The sequence below is a fragment of the Suillus subalutaceus genome, assembly GCF_016647625.1.
Source record: "Suillus subalutaceus strain FC151 chromosome Unknown DFJ58scaffold_12, whole genome shotgun sequence".
Classification (NCBI taxonomy): domain Eukaryota; kingdom Fungi; phylum Basidiomycota; class Agaricomycetes; order Boletales; family Suillaceae; genus Suillus; species Suillus subalutaceus.
The window spans coordinates 84,861-110,235 of NW_024540261.1; the positions used below are offsets into that span (position 1 = coordinate 84,861).

Consider the following 25,375-nt stretch of genomic DNA (forward strand, 5'->3'; position numbering starts at 1 on the left):
GGTATATATAGCTACCATGAGGCGTACACGACGAGTCCTTGCATCGATTCAGAAGTGGCTGCGATGGCAAATTAAGATCCATATTTGAAATTAGTTGACTGTGGCGTACAGCCTGCCATACACCAGCTGCTATGTACATATTTGAATCTGGCCATGCTGAGGGATGTTGCATCTAGAATCGTTGGACCAGACTGATAGTGAGCTTTCGTGCCCTCCGAGTTCGTGCCGCCATGGATTTGCGAGTCTTCCATAGTAGTAGTCACTGGCAGGCAGCTTGCAGCTACTAGAATTCGGGAAGACAGCTGGCTCCCTCATTTATCCCAATGGATCCCAGCGAGTCACCAGCTCTATTTTGTAATTGATCACAACTGCAAGGTCATGTTGGCAGCCTGGCAGGTGTTCGCGCTACATCAATATCCACTGGGTGCATCATGGGGCATACACGAGGGTACCTCCCTTCCTCGCAGCTGACGCATGGCTTGCACTCAACCTCTAGATAAATTTACAGTAGCTCAGAGTAGACTCTTCCCTAAACCAAATCAGCATGGCTCACGCCTCAATCCACATCTATGGTATTCAATTCTTGTCATTACGCAGTATCGTCAACCCCGCTGATTACATCCAATAGGTATTACCGTCGATTTCAGCAAGTCGAAAAGGAATGTACAGTCTGCTGAAGTACAGATTGGCAAGTTGCATTTGCCAATTGAACGCCAGGCAGGAAAAATTTGGCGACAGACGTTTTCTACACCCATGTAAATACTCGACCTCAACGCATGTTCTCACCTGATGTTTTTTCTGTAGGGAGCTTTCTCATAGGGATGCATTTTCCTTACACATGCGGTACAGGAAATGGCTTGGGATGAAGACCGACTACGAAGACATTATTCTCAGCCCTGAAGACATATTCCGCGTGTATAGTGCAAGCGACGGACAAGGTGAAACAATAATCATCGTATTCTCGCCTTAATCACTCACGAACTCAACCTCGCATGCGTAGAATACAATAAGTTTCATAACAAAATCAGGATCGTCGTCGACCTTTCCAGCAATACAACAACTGAAGTAAGGATCCACATCTAGCATCGAACCCGTCTAACTCGTAGATTAGCAGGTTGAGCAGTCTGTCTCTTCCGGTGAAACCTCTGAGCTCCGGCCTACCACTTCCGAAATTTTTCGGAAGTGTCCTCGGTGAGTCAGGATGATCATAAAGTGTCATTCTTAAGGTTGACACTCCCAAGGTTCCGAATTCTGGTAATAGGAAAGGTATCTGGCTTTCTTTGATCTCAGGCCAGTGTTGACGACGTACTTTTGATAGACTGGTGTCGGCAAGTCATCGCTGATCAACCACGCGTTCGGGGTGGACAAAACGGTGCGCTTTATATGACACTTCAACGAGCACAGCTACTCATACTGTCAATAGACCGCTTCGCACGATAGGCCAGGCGAGGCCACCATCGACGATGAGTTCATCTCACCGCAGAACGACAGGTTTGTCCTCCACGATAGCAAAGGATTTGAACCAGGGGACGAACACAACCTCAAAATAGTCCGAGAGTTCATTGAGGGTCGGAGGAACATGTCTGCTCCGGAACACCAGTTGCATGCTGTTTGGTAGGGATTCTATCTCGACCATTCCGTTATGATGGACTTGACCAATACACGGAAGGCTTTGCCTTGAGATACCCTGTGCAGGCGGAGCTTTGCTAGAGACGGGAACAGAGGAATTCCTGAAATTAAAAAGTAGTGAGATGCTGGAAGACAGTAAGTGAATCGATATCTATCTTTCTGCTACATTGGAACTCACATTGTCAAAGTTCCTGTTATTGTCGTTCTCACTAAATATGATGTGCTCGTCGACCGCATCGAACGAACTCTAGACGAAACCTCTCTCAATGGATTGAGTGACAAAGCTATCATGGAACTCGCCAAGAACAAAGCAGACGCCGAGCTGCAGAAAATCTGCATCGGACCCCTAGAGAAATTTTCAGGGCCTGACATTCCCCACGCTGAGATCTCTAGTGAGTACCAATACTCCGACAAGTTCATGCGTGCCTCTGAATGTAATATCGCAGCCCATAAAGACCACAAGGAGACGCTCACACGCCTGATCCAAATCACTGAAAAATGTGTCGGTCTGCATTCTACGCCCGAGGCAGCGGTGATGACCTCCATCGCTCAACGAGTGCATCCTGGACTCAAAATCAAGGCATCAATTGAGTGAGCCTTCCTTGCTTCGTTCTTATCTCATTATTTACGCAGCTTCGGGGTTGGCAAGACAAGTCTGTCCCAGTTTCACGTTGATAATTGCTGAATACAATCTAAATATTCATGTCTTGCAGGATATTGGAAGGCGCTTGCATCAAGCACGACGTTCAAGAACCGCAAGACGTGGGATTGTCTACATGTGCTTCACACTGACATCGTCAATGTGTGGAACTTCTATGACCCTCATCTTGTAATGGCTATCTTATTTGTCGTCGTCGCATCCATCCTAACATGATTGGTGGATAGTACTTGCAAAGCCAAGAGTTCAGGGAATTAATGGTGAAAATGGTCGATAAGCTAGAAGTTGGACCTACACCCAATCCCACTAAGACCATGTAGGCTGGTCTTTTACGTGACAGATGGATTTCCATCTCATTGAATGTTTACAGTACTATTGGGCTATCCATGGTGGGCACTATTGCGGGCATCGTGTCCGCTCTGGCAGGACCTGCGGCCCCCATCGTAGTACCAATCGCAGCAAGTGCTGTACTCGCCGTATGGGTTCACGATGTATACCAGATATCGTACGCACCACCATTTTTTCGTGAGCGAAAGAGTATTGACACTTCTTCCTTAGTCACGCGGTGCTCCAGCGCTTCATGTCGTACATCGTCCACTTAACACTTGTATTGCAGACACTTTATCTCGTATCGGAAAGCCAGGGACTCACTCGTAGGGCCATCAAGCTCGCGGTTGCTTCCTACCTCGACTCCCAAATGTGCGAAGAGGTCCATACTCGGATTCAAGAGTATGACAGGCAATTGACCATCCTGGAACGCGCGGATAGTGATACCTTGGATAAAATTGTTGAGGTGATTCAATTTTACAGCATGGATGCGGCAGAAATGTCCAGACTTCGGGAAAAGATTCCCCCTGCGGGTTTGTCATCAGACGAACCATGGGACACCAAGAAGTCGTAGCACTCGATTCTTTCTTTTGTGGATGGTTTTGCGCGTGGGCTGTGTCTGAGTACTGACGCGGTTGTTGACGGTGCTCGCTTGTACGATGTAACTGGATTTACGACCGATTATCACACTGTAGTATGTTAGCGTCTTCTATTAATATCATGTACTGACTACTATATTTGACTCGAGCCCTCTAACATGCCACGGTATTGCAACAGTCCGTAAAAAGTTCTACCTGGGCCTTGCAACGGATGGGCAATGGGTATGTGGAGCTGTATACTGCATGAGGCATACATGTGCATGAGGAGTTGGCGTCAATGTGGCTTTGATTATTCGGAGTGACGGAATACTATCTGTGTTGGTTCACGAGGATCCGTAAGAGTGGGCAACGCGGAGACCATCTAAGCACCTGAATACTAGCCGTTGATCCAGGCATCTTGATCTCAAGTCACAGGGTCCGTGCCTAAAGTTTAAAGGGTGGTAGTACTACTAGTAGCTAACAGCTGTCAGCTGGTCCGGCTGAAGAAGCACGGTGGCTTTGTACGAGCGCTAACTAACCGTGCTTCCTTCTCTCACCATCATGTTCAATTCGAATCAGTCACAGTACTTATGGTCGCTCCAAGCCTCCATACATATTTTGGTAGTACACCCTCGACCAATCCCAAGCCCGACACAGGTACACCGTTTGACCCACATGTTTTCCATTTCATAACGAGCTGGGCGTGTGCGTGAATAGCTTGGTCTGGGTGCTACATGAGGATACCTCCCTTCATCGTAGCTAACGCATGGCCTATCCTCTAGATAAATTCACCGTGACCAAGGAGAGTCTTCCCTAACTCGAATCAGGATTCAAAGTGGCTAGTTCCCTTGACGCTTCAACGCCGGCTTGCCCCCTCTACATTTCTGGTACAAGTTACTTCATCGACGAAATCATCAATCACACTAAGTGTATCCAATAGGTGTCATCGTCGACTTCAGCAACTCGAAAAAAAACGTGGAGTCTTTTGAATTGCGGAAGTCGCCCACGCCAATCGAAAGCGGGGCAGGAAAGGCTTTGCGACAAACGTTTTCTCCACCCATGTAGGGTCTCGACCCCAACAGATGTACCCACCTGATGTACTATTACACTTTATCATTGGAGGCTTTCTCTTGGGGATACATTTTCTTTGCAGATGCGGTACAAGAAATGGTTTGGGATGAATACAGAGCATGAAGACATTGTTTTCGACCCGGAAGACATGTCCGTGTATGTAGTGCAAGAGAAAGACAAGGTGAAAAAAATAATCATCGCGCCCTCTCCTTGATCGCTCACAGATTCAACCTCACATGCACAGAGTACAATAAGGCTCATAAAAATATCACCATCGTCGTCGAACTTTCCAGGAATCCAACAACCGAAGTAGAGTTCCATGTCTTGTATTGGAAAACATCTAAGTCGTAGATTAGCAGGCCGAGTAACTTGTCTCTTCTTCCGACGAAACCCTGGAGCTACAGCCTACTACCGACGAAATATTCCGGAAGTGTCCTCAGTGAGTCTGGATCACCGTGAAAGTGACATTCTAGAAGCTGATGCCTCTAAGGTTCCGAATTCTGGTGATAGGAAAGGTATCAGGCTTTCGCTGATCTCAGGCCAGTGTTGACACGGTACTTCCAATAGACTGGCGTTGGCAAGTCTTCACTGATCAACCGCGCATTTGGAGTACAAAACGCGGTGAGTTGAGCACCACATTTCAACAAGCACAGCTACTCATACTGTCTATAGACCGCTTCGCACGATAAGCCAGGCGAGGTCAGTATCGACCACGAGTTCATCTCATTGCAGAACAACAAGTTTGTTCTCCACGACAGCAAAGGTTTTGAACCAGGGGAAAAAGACAACCTCAAAATAGTCCGAGATTTCATTGACCATCGAAGAAAAATGCCTTATTTGAAAGATCAGTTGCATGCTGTTTGGTGGGGCCTCCGTCTTAATGCATTTGTACGGCAAGCTGACGACATGCAAGGCTTTGCTTTGAAATACCCCGCGCAGGCGGGCGTTTACTTGAGACCGGTGTGGAGCAATTTCTCACATCGAAGCGCGAGGGGAAGCTGGGAAACAGTACGTTAATGGATTGCTACCGCTCCGACAGGTCATAGCTAACATAGGTCAAAGTTCCCATTGTCGCCGTTTTCACTAAATACGACACTCTCCTCGACCGCGTGGAGCGAACTCTGGACAAGTCTTCTCTCAAGGGTCTGAGCAAGGCGGACATTCAGGAACTCACCAAGAAAAACGCAAAAGGCAAGCTACAGGAAGTCTGCGTCGCACCCCTGGAGAAATTTGCAGGGTCCGATATCCCGCATGTTGCGGTCTCCAGTGGGTCTCAGTACTGCTGTGGTTGTCATTTCCGTCCTCAATGAAACTTTGAGCGCAGCAAATGGAAACCACGAGGAGACGTTGGCCCGTTTGATCCAAACTACTGAAGAACTCGTCTGTAAGCATGTTGGGACTGACGCGTCGGTGATGACGTCCGTCGCTCAGCGAGTGGATCCTGGCCTCAAAATAAAGGCATCAATAGAGTGAGCCTTGCTTGCTTCAATCTTCTTATCTTGTGATTTACGCAGCGTCAGGGTTGGCAAGAGAAGTCTGTCTCGATTCTGTATTTAGAATTACCGAACATAAACTGAGCCCTTCCGTCTGTCTTTCAGAATACTGGAAGACATTCACATCGAGCGTACCATTCAAGAACCGTTCGATGTGGTACTGTCTGCACGTGCTTCACACTGACATTGTCAATGTGTGAACTTTCAAGACCCTAATGGTGTAATAGCTCTCTCTTCTTTATTAGTTGTCGCATATTCTGACGTGGCTTACGTGCAGTACTTGTGCAGCCCTGAGTTCAGGGGATTGATGACGAACATGGTCAATGAGCTGGACGTTGGACCTACTGCTGATGCCAACCAGAACCTGTAGGGCAGCCTTTCATATGACGAACGGATTTCATCTCATCCAATATTCACAGTAAATTTGGGCTTTCCATGGTGGGTACTATTGCGGGCATCGCGTCTGCCCTGGCCGGACCTGCAGCCCCCATCATTGTGCCGATAGCAGTAAGTGTTGTGGTCGTGAAATGGGTTCATGAGGTGTATCAGCAGTCGTACGTCCCGCTCCTCATCCTTTATCAAGAAAATAATGACGGGTCTCTTCTCAGCTGCGCGGCGCTCCTGCGCTTCATGGAATACATCATCGACTTGACTCTTGTGTTGCAGACGCTGTATCTCCTGTCGGAAAACCAGGAATTGTCTCGTAGAGCCATCAAGCTTGCGGTCAAGTCCTATCACCACTCACCAATGAGCGGAGGAGTCCATAATCGGATTCAGGAGTACGACAGGCAATTGACCTTGCGGAAACGCGCAGACCGGGATTCGTTGGATCAATTGATTGAGCTACTGCAATCATATAGCATCAGTGCAAAAGAAGTGTCGGATCTTCGGGGAAGTTTGCCCGCTGTGGATTTATCGTCGGATGAACCATGGGACACGGTTGAGAAGTCTTAGTACTTGATTCTTTCTTTTGTATATGATTCGTGTGTTTGCTGGTGTCTGACTTCTGCAGTACCTACGAGATTGTGACGGGTGCTCACTCGTACTATGTATGGAGTTATTACTGGTCCGTGCCACTGTAGTTTGCCTAGCGTTCTGAGGTACTGTAACCATGAAAAGCTTTAGCTTGAAACGACCTGAGAAATTAGTTTATCCTCCCTGGATACAATATAATTACTACCCCCCAATGAGCCGAACTCGGAGAAAACGATAGTCTGTAATCGACCCTACGAAGGAATAATTATTTCCCACCAGGCCACCACACATCGAATATGCGAGCCCAGTCAACGCGGCGGAGGTAGGTAAAGTTAACTAGTATCCCGCTGTCATTGTCGGGTGTATCGCATATATCGTACTCGACTTAACACATGACATCGCCTCCCCTGAGCAAACCTGATAGACAAGGGAATCTTCTCTTAACCTAGATATCATGCACTCCGAGGTTCACTGGCTTTGCCTCGTTTATTGCACAATGTTCGAAGCAGTGGCAAAAGAAGCGTGATTAGTGAACGTTAACGCTGAGCTTGAACGACGATATGAAGGAATCGTGATCGGTTTGCTGGTCCCAAACTTTTTCATGGCTAATAAATGTGCTTGTCAGGAAGGGGTTTTTTTTAAAAAAAAATCAATTGCTTATTGTCCGTTGGGGCAAAGCCCTATGATGGACAGTACATACGTAGTAAGAAGAAGGGTTAATGTAGACGGACAAACATTGCCTACTCAATGGAAATGGAACGGTCATCTTGCCCGGGCGTGATCTTTACTATAAGCATCAAGTAGAACACTGAGATCAAGGGAAGCGTACCATTCAGATGCTGTGGACTGATGGTCGCGAGATTCACAAAGCTTCGATTGGATATCCTGGACAAACGGTTATGATCAGCGTAAGCCGTCGTGAAAGTATTATTAGTCACTGAACGAGCCTACGATGGAACGATCAATTATCAACAGCAAGGTATCAAGGAGGCTTGTAGACGATTGCTTACCATCGAAATTTAAAAGCCTTGGAGACGAAGTGTTCTAGACTACACCCTTGCCTGCGGCGTGTCTAGAAGTGTATCTGCCATATTGAATATCTGTAGGACCCAAAATATCGAAAACCCGGATGTGAGCCGATATGACGCCAGCACGCGATGAAGCGCGGAGTCCATGGACTTGTTGAGAACAAATGAGGACTTGTGGGCTACTGTGGGGCACATACGGCAAAGTAGGCTAAAGTAGGTCAGCCATGAGAGTACCAGGAACCAGGTCGATTTAATGTATATCCTGGTACCTACGAATCAGCGGAGTTCGCCAATATGCGAATTGATCGTCGGGGTGAGATTTGGTTCGTGTCGCGTGGTAGAAGTGATCCGTTGCAGGGAAAGTGTGCGGTCCGATGATGGTGCAACACATGCTTAGCTGTGGTCTGACACAGCTTAGATGGGAAGATCAACGAGCCAATATTGACCTGAAGATATAAAGTTTAGTAGTAACATGTCATCAAGAAGGAGATGATGATAAGGTTACAGTTTGTTTTCTCGACTAAAGGTAAAAAAAGCTGCTATAATAGCCCCACTAGATCGCTTGTCATTGTAGGACTCGATGAGGACCAGTGGAACGGAAAGTAGACAGGGTTCAGGGCTGGTGGGAGTAGGTGAGAACTGAAAGGAGCTGAATCTAGGACTGATTGCCACGTGTGTGGGACCCGTGTTGTTGGGTTGCCATGTCATAAACCAGGTTTGGGTTGGAACGTGGTTCCCAGCCAGCAAAAACAATAGACCATCGATTTTACAAAGGTCCTATCAAGATACTCATCGTCATCATCGACGACGACGACGAGCTCTACAATAATGGACCCAGCGACTTATCAACCTATCACAGCTGGCTATGGCTACGCTGACCGTGATAGAGGATATCATGAGAGGGACAGATTGTAAGTCCTCTTCCAGCGCTCCCACTTCACACAGGAAAAGATCGTTCCAATACTACGGTTCCGCCCAGTATACTACTAAGGGTATCAAAGTAAAAGGTTCATCACCGCGTTCAGCTTCGTATCAGATAACTTATTACTTCTATTTCCCTTGCCTATCATCTTTTTCTTTTACTAACATGTTAAATCGTCTGTACAGGGAATATGAACTTACCGTCAGGCAGGAGCCAAAACAGGCCCGTATGTGTGGTGTAGGAGGTAAGTCAACTGCCTTTATTCCTTCTCACACGAGCTAATCCTCGCTTAGCTGACCGACGTCCAATCGACCCACCTCCCATCATTCAACTTCGTGTCATCGACCCACAAACTCGTCAACCTCCTTCTCCAGCTCGTTTAGATGGCGATGATTCAGACCCAAGCTATGCTCACAGCTTCCTTCAAAACCCTTATTACTTCATGTTTGCAAGCCTGGCAAAACCTGACGACGACACAGAACTACACTGGCTAAAGGTCAGTATGTTACGGTTACCGTAATCTCTCTCTGATTGCCAGCTGTCAGGATGGGAAAACACGGTGTACGACAGGTTCAGTTGTCTCGTCCCTCTACCACCTCAAAGATACCGAAAATCGCAACGAGGATGCTGGCTTTTTTGTTTTCCCCGACCTAAGCGTTAGAACTGAGGGTTCTTATCGTTTGAAGCTCAGCCTCTTCGAAGTCGTCGGGTGAGTTCGCTGACTAACCACCTACCCACGTCCTTAACTTCTCCTCAGCAACACCGTTCGCCACTGTAAATCAATATACTCTGCACCATTTTATGTTTACACTGCAAAGAAATTCCCCGGTATGGAAGGTGAGCGTAAGGTTTAATTATGGAAATTAATTCCTCAACGCCTCGTTCTTGGTTGATCGTTCATTGCATAACTGACCTGCATTCATCAGAGTCCACACCTCTTTCATGTTCGCTAGCCGACCAAGGCATCAAGATCCGGATCCGCAAAGATATCCGTGTTCGCAAGCGTCCTATCGCTGCACTCGCTGCTCCAATCGATACCGAGAACAACAATAATGAAGAAGATGAAAACGATACCCCGGTTTCTGCAGTTGCTTCTACCGGTCATTCCAAACGTCCTCGGCACGGCACAGTGTCTTCCAATGGCGCACCAGACTTGCAGACTCCTACCGGGTCACTAGTAGGACTACCCGCATGGCCATCATCAACGAGCTTAGATCCTATGCTAGGTGCTCCAAGTGCACCGGGTGGTGTCGAACTTCCTGCGCCAACTCACCCTGCATCTGCTCCTCCAGGTGGGGCCATTCCACCACCTCGCGGCGCCAGCTATGAAAGCTCGCGTCTGGGAGGCTCCATACCCCCGCCACCTGGGGCGCAACTGATAGCCCCGCCTGCAGCAGCCGCGTTTGAGAATTCCCGCACCGCACCGCCATCCATTCCATCTACGTCCTCCGCCGTCCCTCAACGGCAAACTATGCACCCTCCTGCGCAGACTGCACCCTTTTCATCAGCTGCCCCCGTGTTTAACTCGCAAGGCAGGATAGCATACGAGGCTCCCCGCACTTCCACATTTGATTCTCCACGGTCTGCTTACGAAGGCGGTCCCAATCAACGACCGCCGTTCGAGACTTCAAGAGGAGCATATGAACAGCCAGATCAACGGGGATACGAAAGCTCACGAACAGCGTATGATCCTCCGTCGCAGCGCACTGCTTATCCATCCGGTTATGACGGTCAGAACGCGGCATCCAACACTTTCCAGGAATCGTATCCCCCCGCTGGACAATACAACAGTCAGCCAACTACCTCCAACCAATACCAGCATCCATCTTCCTCATCTCACCCACAATACCCTTCATCATCACGGCCTCAGTCGCAATATGGAGCGCCTCCATCCAACACATACCCTACAACCACGCCGTACTCACAATCACAGGCTAGGTATGAATATCCACCCCAGCAGCCGCAGCAATATGCTAGCCCAAATGGTGATTCGTATTATGAGTCATCTCCAGCTGCCTCATCTGGACCCTCTCACAACCACGGACAACCATCCTACTATCCCTCCAGTCAGTCCTCCGGTCATACTCCATCATGGAACACACCTACCCCTCCCGCCAATCCACAACCCTACTCATCATCCGCACCATCTCATACCCAATCATACGAGTTCAACCATCAACAGCCCTACCCAAACTCCAGCGCAAGTGACTACTACCAACCATCCAATTCGACTCACTCTCAGGCTCAACCCCCTCGCGTTACCTCCCCAGCCCCCTCTCGATACGCAAACCAATCGTATGCCAGCTCCTCTAACGAACAAGCCTATCCACGGCACCAACAGTCCACATACGCCTCTACATCCGCTGGAGGGTACAACCTCCCACCACCACCGCCCTCCCAGCACCCAACTGCAGGCTCTCACCACGAATGGCCCGTAGCCTCCCCCGCATCCACGTGGAACAACCCTAACTCCATATCCTCAGCGAGCGAGCACGGGCTCATCCAACTCGCACCGCTCCGCCAACACCCATCATCTTCAGCCCGCCAACACGCGTCTTCTTCGTCGTCGTCCTCATCTGACGCGTCGTCGCCAGTGGCTGGGAATACGAACACACCAGGTGGAGGGGGAGGGTCATACCCGCTGATCCAGCTATCGCGCGCGCCGTTCGAGCATGATGCGCGGGTAGGGCTGCAGGGGAAAAAAAATGTATTGAGTATCGGAAGTATCATTTCAGATGGTGCCTAGCGTTTGATGCTTCAGATTCTGAGGGCGACGAATGTTTTTGTATATTTTGTAGTTGGCTAGTGATACATATGCTTCTTACTCCGTCCGTTCGTTCGTTCATGCCTTGTTAACTGCAGTTGTGATTGTTTTTCCTCCTTTCGGTTTTCTGTCCGACTATACAGTTGAATCTCGCTGTATCAATAATATTCGTTTCCGTCTCGCCGACGCTGCAAACTTTTGTCCATTATGTGGGATGGAGTGTCTATGTAAATGGTCCGATTATCTGAAAGAAAGTAAGAAAGTGCTAGTAATGTAGGATACGCTTGGGTTTGTCTTCGGGGACAGCGAGTAGGTGACTACAATGGTGTATCAGAGGACCATCGAGGCTACGTTACACGTAGCTTAGAGATCTATCAAATGTGAACAGAGAGCGAGGTGGTCGCATAAACAGATTAGCGGGCCTTACCCTTGCCTCGGGACATGTTTCCACTTGCGCGTTGTGTAGAGCCATCGCTGGCAATGGTGTCAGGGTGGGTGCGGGGAACGCGTGTTGGACGTCGACAGTTCATTGTTGGAAGAATCTGGGTGCTTCATGCGTTTCGTACTCCTAGCGGACGCCTGGTACCATGTCAGGTAACGGTGATAAGCCGTAACTCCCGACATCATCTCTATGGAGGCCCACAAGTCGTCCCAATTGAAAGGAAAAGGAGTACCTGGAATCTATCAGGATTCAGCGGGGTCATGTCGAACTTCGTAGAGTCCTCATAAGTCATCAGGCAACTCATATTGTTCGCCTTCTTGCATAAAGGTCGTGATAGCCATGAGAATATCGGGCTTAACCTCAATTCGTTTCCTCGGTTTCGGAAGGAACATATATTTTGTTCTGAGACCAAGCTGTCTCTGCGATGATAGAGACGTTGTCTTTGAAGGGTCTGCGATGGGGGCCTACGGTGGAGGTCATTGTCAGATCTGGGACGCTAGAGATTTCGTCCGTCATGATATTACATTCAAGAATACTAGGGTGTCTAGCAGTTTGCGATCGAAATGGAGGCTCGCCAGAAAACTGTCCAACCATGTCGTCAAGATGTTGCAGGGAACTTCATGGATGAGACTTGACATTTCGACGAGGAGTACTAGGCAGTTGATGTAATCATAACACAATCTATAACGGACGATCAGTCAAAATACAAAGGCAGAAGCCACTGGCACGTCGGTCTACCTTGGTAAATGTTCTAAGCTGTGGCTCTCTTCAATGATGTTTCATAATCTTTGGGATCAACATTACAGAATTCCTGACGTGATTATCAGGCCAGCTATCCAATGATTTGATCTAAATGACATACCGCGACTTCTTGCTCAGAACTAAAGCACTGCCTTGCATTTGATCAGCTTTCGGTAGTATTAGGCTAGCTCAAGAATGATACCTGTGATAGGTTAGTGGCTTCTAGAAGGAGCCCATCCAAATAATCTGCTTGGTGGAATGGAGCACTGGTAGGTGTCATTGGCAATTGCTTAGCCGGGCGTGGATAGATTCAGCGATGACATGGACAGTCCACCCTGACGCAGACGAGCGCGGGAGGGTGAGTAGGAGCCAGGCGCTACTAGATTCGGCGACGGGTCACAGCAGTGATGACTTCGCACTCGATGCGTACTCGAAGTTACGCTCGTATTCGGAGTTCGAACCCTAATCAATTATGTAATTACGTCATGACAGCCATAAGCATGTACGAATGAAAATTCTAAAGGAGCGTATCCATATAATGGATGGAGCACTGGTAGGTGTCATTGCTTAGCCGGGAGTGGATAGATTCAGCGATGACATGGAGAGTCCACCCTGGCGCAGAGGGGTGAGTAGGAGCCGGACGCTACTAGATTCGGCGACGGTGGTGAGTCTATGACTGTTATTGTCATCACGTACACTGGGGGGCTTACATAACCCGTATCACATCTCGATATCTGTATTTCGTAGGCGCTGGATTGACTGCCACTTTGATGATCCTTATCTTTGTGCATTATTAATGGCTATCTTAGCTGTCAACCCGGTTTGGTAAGTATACAGAATAACTAGCTTCTAGACTAATGATAAGCTGGTTGCATGACGCAAAGTGCCCTCCTAGTCTGGCGGAAAATAGCAAGTCATCGCGTCCAGTAGTTACGTTTCACTTCAGTTATTCATAGAATTATAAGTATCGTCGCTGCGGAAGGTATGAGCTGCACTCGTCGCCGTCCTTGTCAAGAGCAGGGTAGATCACGCTTCTTTGACAGGCTTGCTAGTTATTCTGAGTCAGACCTGGGCGTTCTGGAAAATGAGTAAAGAAGTCCTGTTTGGATTATTAACTTATAGTGCGATGCGTGTTCTGCAGACTCTCAACTTCATAATAGGTGACAATAATCGTCGCTATTGCTGTAAACTTCAGCCCAAATCACCAGTTGATTCCTGGAGCATTTGTTCGTCTTTACAATACATGTTGTTTCAATATGGGTATCAAGGGCGCCTATATCTTCGAGTCGTCAAGAAACGTTGCAGTGGTGTACGCTATCTTGGCAGTTTTCGAATGTGGTCATTGACTATGCGGCGCGTACTGCCTGACGCCTGACCCAAAAGCATTGGCAGTGATACTGATAATTACTCGGGCTGCCTATAGGCAGTTCCACGACTGCCGGGAAATCTGGACCTCGATCGTACAGTAGTACTAACCACCGGTAGCAGGGTCGTCGATGAATGTGACAAGATCTGCGGAAATGAACAGCTTGAAGAGGATTAGTGGGAAGGCTGGACAGGGCTCTTATTGGTGGCTGTGGCAATGAGCTCGAGGTATCGAGACGTAAAAACCAACGAAGAGCGAATGCATATGCCTGCTAGTTGAAAACGTTGCTGGCGCTCCAGCTGTGGGCAACGATGACGTAATATTACCCTGGGTTGATCTGGCCGCTTCGACCTTTATGTAATTTGATATCGAAAGTAAGTTCACAGATTCTTGTCCTTCTCGCGCAACATGTTGTTTGATGGTAGTAGCTATTGGATAGCCTGTCATGACATTCAGGCAGTGCTTCGCAATTTAAATATTCTTGCGAAAGTGTGGAATGCCCTGCTTTTCTTGAGCCTCGCAGCCTCCTCATTTCGATCTTAATATCAGTGACCCCACAACATGCCCCTTCCATACAAATCCGATGCCCATTGTAAATGAGGCTATGGCCAGGATTGCTTGATATCCTGTGAGTCGCTTCCATCCTGCTGACATCAGCGCTGTACGGTGTGGATACCACATGCATGCTGTAATTTCCTGCTTTATAGTCCATTAGGGTCTCACAGGTACTACATTTTTCGTGATCTCCAGCACAAATCTTACTCTTAAGTGTTAGTTTGAGTCCATCCCCCAGCCATATGTCAAGCTTCGTCCCTGGTCATTTTGGTGAATACTCTCCACCTTTGGGAGAGGAGCCGAGCCACCCAGAATGCCCCAAGGACCCAGGACAGACAAACCTTGTGATTAGCAAAATGCTACAAGTCGCTGTCAATAGTATGTGTCATCTATCTTTGATCAGCACGTACCGATGATTTCTCAAAGCAATTCTGGCCACACTTTATTTTGTCATTACTCTGCTGTTTCATTTCGCGACAGACTTCGTGCCAGACCCGCACAATGATACCCTCAAAGCCTTGGTTGTGGAGCCAAGCCTCCCAGAGCAACCCCAGGATCCAAAGGAGATACACTTCAGTGCAGTGCAACACGTCGTTATTACTGGTATGTGATATTTACCTCCGCTCAGCTCGTATTAACGATTTCCCTCAAGCCATTCACACGACTGATCTCACTCTCGGTCTCCGACGTATCCCCGCTGGCTTCCATGTGGTGATAAAGACAGGCGGTGCTGAATGCCAGACGAGCAACAAACATGTACATGTAGACCAGGCTGTCGTCGAATGGACCGAGCCCATAATTCTGTATGTTGTCCCCAATCTCATCTTTCCTGCACGTATTGAGAATGACTCTAGGCCGTGCGATCCATCTTCTAAAGTCCGGGTCAGCGTGTATGCCTCATTTGAATTGGGTCCGATGCTCGGTCACGGAGAAGTCCTCCGCACATTCGAGATCTCCGTCCGAGAATTGCTGGATCGCAGTGAAAGGTCACATCGTTAGTAACGTTTTTTGCAAATAACATCTGACAGATGTTAACGAGTATTATAGCCATACTCTTTCAGCCCAAGCAGGGGGAAGTCGTATCTCCATGTACTTCACTGTTCATGACACTGGAGCAGTGACTTTCCGATGAAAATGACGCCGCAGTTCTTTGCCCCATGACTACTGTGAGTGATCAATGAAGTCTAGCACTCTGATCCTGAGAGCTTGTAACGTGTAGCTTACATCATGCGATATGGATGCGTTAGTACTAAAGACGGATGCCGGACATCGTCTTCTCGTGCGATACCGCAGGACGCAGAACAGTAGGGATATTGACCAATCCATTAACCACTTTGAACGCGCCTCGGATCTCTGCCCCATGGACCATCCCTACCGCCCTGCAGCACTGCTCAATCTAGCTACCGCAAAGTTTGTCAGTTGCCAAGCTGACGGAAGACACCTCGACCTCGACATCCCTATCAATATGTTTCAAGATGCCCTTGATTTGCGTCCCACTGATCATTTGGACCGAACCATCACCCAGCTCCATCTTGCCATTGCTCTGCAATCTTGCTTCGCGAAACGGGGATTTCAAACAGATGCTGATGCAGCTAGAGAATTACTGAGTAAAGTCCTCGATGTCTGCCACACCAACAGTCACATTTACAGAGCAGCTTTGATTGCAATCGAAACACCTGCTCTGTATTCTGCTGAAAGCATAGATGGAAATGATCTTGGGCAAGAGCGGCCCGCCGCACCCATGCTTCCGTTATCGCCGGATCAACTTGGTCATCGAGCAGAGCAGTGTTTGCAGAAAGATGATCCCCGTGCCTTAGATGAAGTGATATCCCTTCATTATGATGCGCTGGGATACTACAACACTGGGCATGCTTTCCGAGGGCCATTGCTGGGTAATCTGTGTATAATGCTGCAAACTCGCTTCAATCGTCGAGGCAATGAGGAAGACTTGGACCAGGCTATAGCACTTCAGATGGAAGCGCTGGCTTTGTACCTGGTCAGTCACACAGATCGGTCCAAGTTATTAAATGGTCTTGTGAATCAACTCTCCTCCCCACTTTGGGCACCGAGGCAATGACGAAGACTTGGATCAAGCTATCGCACTTCACATGGAAGCGCTGGATTTGTGCCCGGTTGGTCACCCAGATCGGCCCTCGTCATTAAATAACCTTGCCACTCAACTCTCCTCCTGCTTTGAGCACCGAGGCAATGAGGAAGACTTGGATCGGGCTATCGCACTTCAGAGGGAAGCGCTGGCTTTGCACCCGGTCGGTCACACAGATCGGTCCTCGTCATTAACTAACCTTGCGAATCAACTCTCCTCCTGCTTTGAGCACCAAGGCAATGATGAAGACTTAGATCAGGCTATCGCACTTCACAGGGAAGCGCTTGCTTTGCACCCGGTCGGTCACACAGATCGGTCCTCGTCATTAAATAGCCTTGCCACCCAACTCTCCTTCCGCTTTGAACACCGAGGCAATGAGGAGGACTTGGATCAGGCCATCGCACTTCAGATGGAAGCGCTGGCTTTGCGCCTGGTCGGTCACACAGATCGGTCCTCGTCATTAAACAACCTTGCCATTGGACTCTCCTCCCACTTTGAGCACCGAGGCAATGGCGAAGACTTAGATCAGGCTATTGCACTTCACAGGGAAGCGTTGGCTTTGCGCCCGGTCGGTCACACAGATCGGTCCTCATCATTAAGTAACCTTGCCACTCAACTCTCCTCCCGCTTTGAGCACCGAGGCAATGTCAAAGACTTGGATCAGGCTGTCGCACTTCACAGGGAAGCGTTGGCTTTGCGCCCGGTTGGTCACACAGGTCGGTCCAAGTCATTAAATAACCTTGCCATTCAACTCTCGTCCCGCTTTGAGCACCGAGGCAATAACGAAGACTTGGATCAGGCTATCGCACTTCACAGGGAAGCGCTGGCTTTGCGCCCGGTCGGTCACCCAGATCGGTCCTCGTCATTGAATAGCCTTGCCACTCAACTCTCCTCCTGCTGAGGGCAAGGAATGATAGCTGCGTGCTAGGGGGAAGAGTGGGAAGTGGGCTCTCAAGTGCTCCTCTGGATACGAGTGGAAAGTCGTCCCAAGGGGATTGCTACTGAGAAAGATTCCTCTATTGAAAGGTGAGGGGGATCTATAACCAGCGGTGAGGGCGAGGAATGATAGCTGCGTGCTAGGGGGAAGAGTGGGAAGTGGGCTCTCAAGTGCTCCTCTGGATACGAGTGGAAAATCGTCCCAAGGGGATTGCGACTGAGAAAGATTCCTCTATAGAAAGGTGAGGGGGATCTTTAACCAGCAGTTCGGCCTCTAAGCCTGGAGGGGACACTAAGGCAAGTAATATACCCAAAAGCGAAGAGCGCTAGCTAAAAGCGCCTAAACGCGCTGATAAGGCGGAAAGTACGGAAAAGCGCGCTTCAATACCAAGGCGCTCTTCGTGCGATCACAGCGGAGTGCTTCGAGTAGAGGCGACAATCAAAATGGGAGAATCAGGGCTTTGATAGATGTAGAAATAGATACTTAAAGGTGTCAAAGCGCCAATTAGATGGAAACAAGTGTCTTCTGCTAGAAACTTCAACTATCCACTTTCTGATGGTAGTCGAGCGGGAGTGAGTCCCAGAAAATGAACATGCTGACGTGTAAGTATGCTAAGCGAGTTCCCAGGCCTCGGAACCGAGTAGGGAGCACTAAGGTAGGTGATGAGGTAAGTCAGGGTCCATAATGTAACATAGTGATAAGTACAAGTGCCTGTGTGACGCCATATGAGTTCTAGTGAAAAGAGCACGCACCGATGGACCTTGGAGGACTAGGACAGGACATGCGGAGGACGGGCGACGGATCCTAGGGAAGTGCGATGAAGTCTGATGTAACGCGCTCAAACGCGCTGGTACGCGCCAAGGCGCATATGTGCGTAACTGGGAAGGTGCGAGCAGGCAGTAGCGAGGGTTCGTCAATGCGAGGATGAGAGAAGGCGAGGCGCAACGCGAAAAACGCGGCAGCGTGAAATGCGACAAAGGCGAAACACGACAGAGGCGAAACGCAACGAAACGCGAAACGCGATAAAGACGAAACGCGACACACGATAAAGACGAAACGCGACACAGCGCGTTATTACGGATGCGCGACTGCAGGAATGTGGATACTTGATATGCGAAAGTGTGTATGGGTAGAAATGCACTAGCGCGAAAGCGCGTTTGTCGCGTTCGGAGCGCGTTTCGGATTTAGAAGGCACGTTGCATGGATATCGAGTGCGTTGTGAAAAAGCGTGAATTTGGGCCATATGAGCCTGGAGAAATGCGAGTCTCTACATCTCCCGGGGACTTGGCTACTGACTGTCCCCAGTCAGTCCGTTGTAGCGCATTTGGACTTAGAGAGATGGTGGGCAAAAATCACATGATCGCGGGAATTTACCATTTTTGGAAGAATGGTTGGATCGATGGAAAAAACACGTCGCGCTTCTCTTCTTCTGCCTTATCCATCTCATCAGTAGCCTGCCTTTCAACAAGATGGCGCCTTTCAATTCTGCTTTGCTTCTCTTTTTCTCCTTCTCCCGAGCCTGAGATGCGCCCTAGTCCTTCAGCTAAGGGGGCCAGCGCGCCAGTACAAGAGGTCCCTGAGACTGAAGAACAAAAACTCCTCCGTGCTTGGGTCGCGCTTCTGCAGGCGCTGGATACTCAGGTGAAGATCATTCCTGATGATAGCCCTGAGCTCTTTGAGGATAGGGAGATATGGACGCGTGGATGGAGCAAGCTGCAGGTGAGTAACCTTACTTGGGTCGTTTTGGGTGCTAAGCGCGCTTTTTATAGGCGCAGCTAGGGGAGGCTGCTACCACAGCGGCGGGTTTAAAGGTGGAGCTGGAACTCGACGACGCCGGAAGGGAGATATTGGAGGAAGGTAAACGCGCTTACAAGGCTTTTTCTAGGGAGATTCGCGAGATGAAGGATAAGGCCATCGCAGACCCCCTCCCTAAGACTCCTCCGCGCCATTCGCGCTCTTTGCAGAAGTTGGTAGCGGAGGTGGTCCTTCCTGTGCCTAAGGATAGTGGAAAGAAGCCAGCTGTGGTGGTAGGTGATGGTTTGTCTGGCCTTGTGCGCCTCAACCGATGTAGTCCTATATAGCGATCTAGCACGCGCAAGTCTGCTCCTCCACCAATCAGTTGCGCGCGTTGCTCGCTTCTCACTGTCCTTTGTGATGGCAAGCCTGGAAAGCGTTGCCCTCGTTGCGCGTCTGCCAAGAAGCCTTGTTCGTTTTCGCGCAGTGAGTGTGATTGATGCTGTTGCCGGGGCCTTTGCTGATAGCACTTTGTGCTGACAGAGAAGACTAAGAAGAATGCTGCGCCTCGTAAGGCAGGATCTGCGCCAGATGCGTCTCTCCCTGCTGCGTCGGCCTCTGGCTCTATTCGTCGCACCATCTTGTCTGTTGCCCAAGACGCTATGGACATCACTACGTCTGGGTCTGGGGAGTCTGAGGTTGAGAACGACGCTGAGGAGAAGGAGGTGCCTATTTGCGCCGTCAAGGCCTTGCCGTCCCGTGCCCTTAAGGTACATAAGGGCAAGGGAAACGCGCCCAGTGTCCCTACTGAAGGCGCTGAAGAGGTTGAGGATGAGGTAGAGCGCCTCAAGGCTGAGAATCAACACCTCAAGAGCATCATCCTCTCGATGCGCCAAAGCGGGCGCTCTCAACAGAGTCGCCTTATCGCGTTGTCCCACCAGGCCTATTCCATGTCTACTGAACTGGTGCGTTTGGATGAGGAACTCGCCTTCCTTGATTAGCCTATCCTGTGATCCTGGCGCCAAAGCGCCTTTAGAATAGCTTCTTCTCTTGTTGGCGCCAATGCGCCTGTAGAATAAATAGTCCATGCCATCCTTGTGTCGCGTCGCATGTCCATGTCCACATCCTGAGTCCAAGTCCACTGGGCCTAAATATTGTAAGAGGAACTCATGAATGTAAGTACGCGCGTAAGGGAAAGTCACGAGAAATGAAATGATACAAATGATTGCGCGGGTCCGCGCCCGCCTTGTCTTCTTCGTGCATCTTCCTTCATCTATTCCTCTCGTAAGCCCTGCGCGTTTGATGATTAGTGGAAAGTGCGCATAATGTCTATAGTAAAATGTGCGCGGCACGGCTGCGCGCATTCGAAATTGAATGTCTATGGTTGATTAGAAGCGTGCTTTTACAGTATCAATACTTAGCTATGTATAATTTGGTGGTTTGTATGGGTATATGATAGAGTTTGTTTGGTGATATGTTCATGGCAATGCGCGTTATATGGGACAATTAGAGAGTAGAGAAAGATCACCGGACGAAACCCGGGGTAAAACGGAGGGTATTGTGCGGAGACATTTTGTTTTTGTCGTTTATGTTGTTATATGATGTTTTTGTTATTTTTGTCGTTATATGTTTTCTGGAGGGAGTCGTGTATGGGGTCGAGGATATTTACGGGTAGAGTGTCGGGAGATGTGCGGGAAAAGGTACTATGCGCTATTCGTCGAACGCGCTCTCGGGATCTTCTTCATCTGGTTCTATGCCATCATCGTGCGCGATGCGATCTAGGCTCTCGTCATTCATCCCCGTGATGCTAGTTACCGCAACGCGCTCTTTGCTGCGCGGATAATAGGGAATGATGCGAAATGCGGTGTATCGTAGCTTTGAGATTGCGCCATCCAACTCTGCCAACAGATATGAGCCTCCTTTCGTGCGACGTACGACAATCATAGGTCCCAGATACCGCGGTTTCGTCTTCTTGCTAAGCTCGTACTCGACCTTTGAGTTACGCACTAGCACTAACGCGCCAGGCTTAAAATCGTAGTCTTTGATCGAGGCGCGAAAGCGCTTCTCGAAATCGCGGACGGATTTGAAACGCGCTTTCATCACCTTTTCTTTGATAGCGTCTAGATCCTCTATGCGCTTCTGCAGTTGACGCGCGCGCCATGCTATGAGGTCGATGGTGGTAAACGCGCCTCGCTCTGGCAAGGGCGCCAAGAATGTTGCTTCTGCTAGATCGAAAGGAAAGATAGGTTCAACGCCATGGACCATGAAATAAGGCGATAAGCCTGTCGCCTTTTGCACAGTAACGCGCTCCGCCCAAAATACCAAGGGTGCGACCTGATACCAGCGGGAATCATCCCCTTCGCAAGTTTTCATGATGGCCTCCCGGACATCAAGATGCCTGCGTTCGACTATACCATTGGCCTGAGAATTATAAGGCGAAATGCGGATTGGGTGGATTCCATATTTCTCCGCGAGTGCATCTGCAGCGAGTCTATAGGCGGGTGCGTTATCAGTAACCACTTCGGTAATGGGACCCCATCTGCATAGGAGATCCTTGAATATGAACGCTTGCAGCGTTTTGGTATTCTCTCTGCGTACCATGCGCCATTCTGGATATGACGTGAGCGCGCAACGCGCTTGCACAATATTCTCGAATCCGCCCGCTTTGGGCATCTTCATCGTGTCAATGTGCACTTTGCGAAATAGACCTCCTGGGATGGGTACTGTTGGTGGGATATGGAGTCTGCGCATCTGGCGCACTTGGCACTCGTGGCATGTGCGTGCGTACCACTTGACGTCGTCGGTGATGAATGGCCACCAGAACTGCAAGAGCAACCGCGCGTGCACGGCATATATACCCTTGTGTCCTAGATCGTCATGCGCCTCTTTCAAAATGCGGTAGCGTTTCTGGGGCTCAAGCACCAATTGGTGTTTCCCTTGACGGTCCCTACACCAGAGATTATCTTCTAGGATAAAGAAGCGTGCTGCGAAATTGACAAATGCTTGAAATTCATCATCTGCGAGGTCAGTGGGTCTTTCGCGCGAGAGAAGAAAACGTTTGGCTGCAACTATTTTCTTGTCCAAAGTTTGTGCTGCTGAAGAGCGGGGAATCTCCGGTTCTACTGACTCGGGTTCGACAATATCTAGAAAAACGCGCATGTCTGGTAACCGCGTAGGCTGTCGCACGTATGGTGCGCTATGCACTGTGCGCGTTATTCGCGCGCACGCCGCGTCGACTTGGTGCGTCCTTTCATTCAGGAGCGCGAACCCAAACGAGTAAGCGCGATCTATCCAATCCTCGTGGTCATCATCCTCCGCAGGATCTTCATCAACTGGGGGTCTCCTTGAGAGACCATCAACGCCTGCATGTTTCGCGGCGGGAACATGAACCAGAACAAATTGAAACAAGAGAATACCCGCGATCCATCGATTGATGGTCGCGTTGGGTTGCAAATCAGGATTATTGATCATACCTTTGATATACTTCGCATCTACTTCGACCGTAAGATTCGTGACGCCAAATATGTATACGCGCACTGCGCGCAAGGCGCGAAAGAGCCCATAGAGCTCTAGCTTGGCCTGGGAGTAGCGACTCTCAACTTCAGTGAGTGCGATCGATCCGAAACGGTTTGGATAGCGCTTTCCATCTTCGCCTATTTGCAGTAGGATAAATCCCACCGCAACGACCGAGGTATCAACTGCTAGAATGACCTCGCGTCCGCATTCATAATCCAGCCGTCGCAATGCGGGGGACTCTAATACAGAGTCCTTCAGTGTTTGCATCGCTTCCCGATGCTCAAGTCCGAACTCGAAGGGCACGTCTTTCTTGGTAAGATTGATCAATGGGCGCGCAATGCGTGAGAAGTTACGGATGAAAATGCGCAAGACTCCACAGGTGCCCAGAAACCCGCGCACATGTGTCGCATTCTTGGGTTCTGGCCAATTGCGAATCTTTTGGACCTTGGAGTCCTCAGGCACTCGGCCCTCGAACGTGCACAAGTGTCCAACAATGATTGCACTTGGTGCGGCTAAAACGAATTTAGCAGCGGATATGGTGGCGCCTACGTTCTCTAGGCGCTGAAGAATGCGATTGAGCACAATGCAGTGCTCCCATATAAAGTGACGGATGCCTGAATTGGCAGGTATAGTCTCATAAGAGCCATCCGCGTGCTGGTAGCGCGTTTTCACCGATTTGATGGGCACATCGTCTACAAAGGGCGACATATAATCCGGGATCTCGTGCTGAAGGATAAAGGCAGTATCTCCTTGGTAGACTTGTACAGCGTTGGCATGCCCTTGTGGCAACGTCGTCAGCCTATGAGGGCCTAGTGGCATTCCAAAGGTAGTCAAATCGCGCGATTCCTCGTGAAGAGCGCGTTGATCGTATCCTGAATATAAATCCATCATACCGTACACGGCGTATCCTGCAAATGACTCTGCTAAGTGCTCGACAAAGGGTGGCACCGAGGCGTCGCGAATCGTAACCGCGTTAAGCGGCTGTAAGTCGTGAACTAAGCGCAGTGATTTTCCGTCCTTCTTGACGACACAAAACCAGTGCGAGCGATATGCAGCAGTGGATGGCTCGTATACTCCTGACGTAATTTTCTCCTTGATAATGCGTATAACTTCGCCAAGCGTTGAGGGAGGGATAGGGATATTCCGCTGAGACCAGGGGGTGTGTGGTACAGTCGGAATCTTATAAGGCGGTAAATATGTCTCATTGAGGCGACCTCGTTCTGAGGCACCCCACGCAAACGCGAGCTCATGAGTGCGAACGAGCCAGCGGATAAGCTTGAGCTCTTCTGGCCATAGCCATTTCGCGGGATCTAGATCGAGCTTGTCAGCGCGTTCGCGCGTGAAGCGGACACCTGGAATAAATTCAGGAGGATGAGTTGGCAGTTCTGGCATGCTGGCCAACGGATCTGCGGGTAACTGGCGCACTACTCTATACTCTGGTGGCATAGTAGTAGGCACTGTGCGCACTTTCTTCGCCACTGGCTTATAGACCAATGCGTGGCGCGAACAATCATAAGAATAGACGGATGAGAAAGCCTCTATAGATGCCTTGTCTAAAATGGAGCGGGTCGAAGTCAGATGCGCGTATTGCGCCGAATAATGCGATGGCGATGATGACGGAATAATTCGGGGCGGATAAAGAAGACGAGCTGTGCGAGAATACAGAAACTGATGCGATGTTGCTCCTTAGGAGCTGTGAGTGCAAAACTTCCGCGCGCGCTTCGCGCTGCGCTTCGGAATGAAAGAAAGATTGAGCGTCCTTGCGAGATGGAAATGTATACCAGGGCGGGGTCATATAAGACAGATAGGTGTCTCCCCGCGAATTCTGCAGATCATCGATATCTAAAAACCCTTCTCCTCCTCCTTGCACGGCTTCGGCGCGTGTTGCGGACATGAAAGTCCACTGACACAACGTCCACAGCGCTTCACCCATTGCTGTGTGGGAAGGCGCAGCTCCTTGCGCGTGTTGGGGTCAGTTAACAGGATGTCTTGATCACCGTTGGGGAGGTCAAATGTGCGGCATGCAGTGAGCTTGAAGAATGGTCGCCCTAGTAGAATCTCAAAATTTGCGCGTTCGGTGACTTGCACTTGGAAGTACATTGGCCCGGCGCCAAAGTCGAGTGGTACATTCTCTACAACTCCCAGGGTTGAGTCCTTCGATGTGTTAACAGATTCCATATTAAGGCGATGGTCTGCGCGCAGGCCTACACCTAGCGACCTCCAGACTTCCTTCGGCATCACCACTACCTCGGCACCTTGATCGAGGACACAGGTGAGCACCCGCCCTCCAATCGTAGCAGCGCGAATGCAGCGCAACGGTGCGAAGTGATCTGCGACAACTTTGCCATCGTCGCTTCGCAACCGATCTTGGTCAAATGCCTGCATGAACTCCTCTGTCGTTTCCTGGCTGGATAATTCGTTGACAGATACCGTGCCTACGGTGACGCGCTTGTTGGTTGTGAGGTCTCGGAATTGCTTGCGGACATCTGGTGAAACAGCGAGTAATTCGCGCACGGGGATATTGATGCTGCTTTC

At 49.6% G+C, this 25,375-nt stretch overlaps 7 protein-coding genes across 7 annotated transcripts; 6 read left to right on the plus strand and 1 right to left on the minus strand.

Moving 5' to 3' along the window:
- Positions 1 to 544: 544 nt before the first annotated feature.
- Positions 545 to 3,188, plus strand: DFJ58DRAFT_723202 (uncharacterized protein; the record flags this gene model as incomplete). Its single annotated transcript, XM_041384967.1, has 16 exons — positions 545 to 572; positions 629 to 755; positions 805 to 938; positions 1,001 to 1,065; positions 1,112 to 1,191; positions 1,242 to 1,266; positions 1,319 to 1,372; positions 1,424 to 1,614; positions 1,670 to 1,764; positions 1,818 to 2,021; positions 2,076 to 2,220; positions 2,263 to 2,282; positions 2,343 to 2,458; positions 2,515 to 2,603; positions 2,658 to 2,792; positions 2,846 to 3,188. The coding sequence occupies 16 exons, from the start codon at positions 545 to 547 to the stop codon at positions 3,186 to 3,188; spliced, it is 1,851 nt and encodes a 616-aa protein (XP_041248554.1).
- A 1,554-nt stretch (positions 3,189 to 4,742) lies between these two features.
- Positions 4,743 to 6,710, plus strand: DFJ58DRAFT_723203 (uncharacterized protein; the record flags this gene model as incomplete). The annotated part of the gene is made up of 9 exons (XM_041384968.1): positions 4,743 to 4,778; positions 4,831 to 4,884; positions 4,936 to 5,271; positions 5,319 to 5,529; positions 5,588 to 5,732; positions 5,821 to 5,903; positions 5,966 to 6,122; positions 6,176 to 6,310; positions 6,365 to 6,710. 9 exons carry the CDS (start codon positions 4,743 to 4,745, stop codon positions 6,708 to 6,710), a joined length of 1,503 nt encoding a protein of 500 aa, XP_041248555.1.
- Positions 6,711 to 8,648: 1,938 nt separating this feature from the next.
- Positions 8,649 to 10,405, plus strand: DFJ58DRAFT_697657 (velvet factor-domain-containing protein; the record flags this gene model as incomplete). The annotated part of the gene is made up of 5 exons (XM_041383504.1): positions 8,649 to 8,925; positions 8,975 to 9,177; positions 9,227 to 9,390; positions 9,439 to 9,518; positions 9,608 to 10,405. Coding segments are annotated over exons 1-5 (1,515 nt in total), but the record flags the coding sequence as incomplete, so codon positions are not given.
- A 562-nt stretch (positions 10,406 to 10,967) lies between these two features.
- DFJ58DRAFT_765571 (uncharacterized protein) lies at positions 10,968 to 11,653 on the minus strand. The gene has a single exon (XM_041388763.1). The coding sequence runs from the start codon at positions 11,409 to 11,411 to the stop codon at positions 11,100 to 11,102; it is 312 nt and encodes a 103-aa protein (XP_041248557.1). The 5' UTR covers positions 11,412 to 11,653; the 3' UTR covers positions 10,968 to 11,099.
- A 3,138-nt stretch (positions 11,654 to 14,791) lies between these two features.
- DFJ58DRAFT_723206 (uncharacterized protein) lies at positions 14,792 to 16,626 on the plus strand (the record flags this gene model as incomplete). Its single annotated transcript, XM_041384969.1, has 7 exons — positions 14,792 to 14,927; positions 14,976 to 15,152; positions 15,202 to 15,352; positions 15,404 to 15,543; positions 15,597 to 15,638; positions 15,696 to 15,715; positions 15,769 to 16,626. 7 exons carry the CDS (start codon positions 14,792 to 14,794, stop codon positions 16,624 to 16,626), a joined length of 1,524 nt encoding a protein of 507 aa, XP_041248558.1.
- Positions 16,627 to 16,657: 31 nt separating this feature from the next.
- Positions 16,658 to 17,554, plus strand: DFJ58DRAFT_723207 (TPR-like protein; the record flags this gene model as incomplete). Its single annotated transcript, XM_041384970.1, has 1 exon — positions 16,658 to 17,554. The coding sequence occupies one exon, from the start codon at positions 16,658 to 16,660 to the stop codon at positions 17,552 to 17,554; it is 897 nt and encodes a 298-aa protein (XP_041248559.1).
- A 1,560-nt stretch (positions 17,555 to 19,114) lies between these two features.
- Positions 19,115 to 20,325, plus strand: DFJ58DRAFT_911238 (uncharacterized protein; the record flags this gene model as incomplete). Its single annotated transcript, XM_041395224.1, has 4 exons — positions 19,115 to 19,309; positions 19,360 to 19,617; positions 19,672 to 19,810; positions 19,868 to 20,325. The coding sequence occupies 4 exons, from the start codon at positions 19,115 to 19,117 to the stop codon at positions 20,323 to 20,325; spliced, it is 1,050 nt and encodes a 349-aa protein (XP_041248560.1).
- Between the last annotated feature and the right edge of the window lie 5,050 nt (positions 20,326 to 25,375).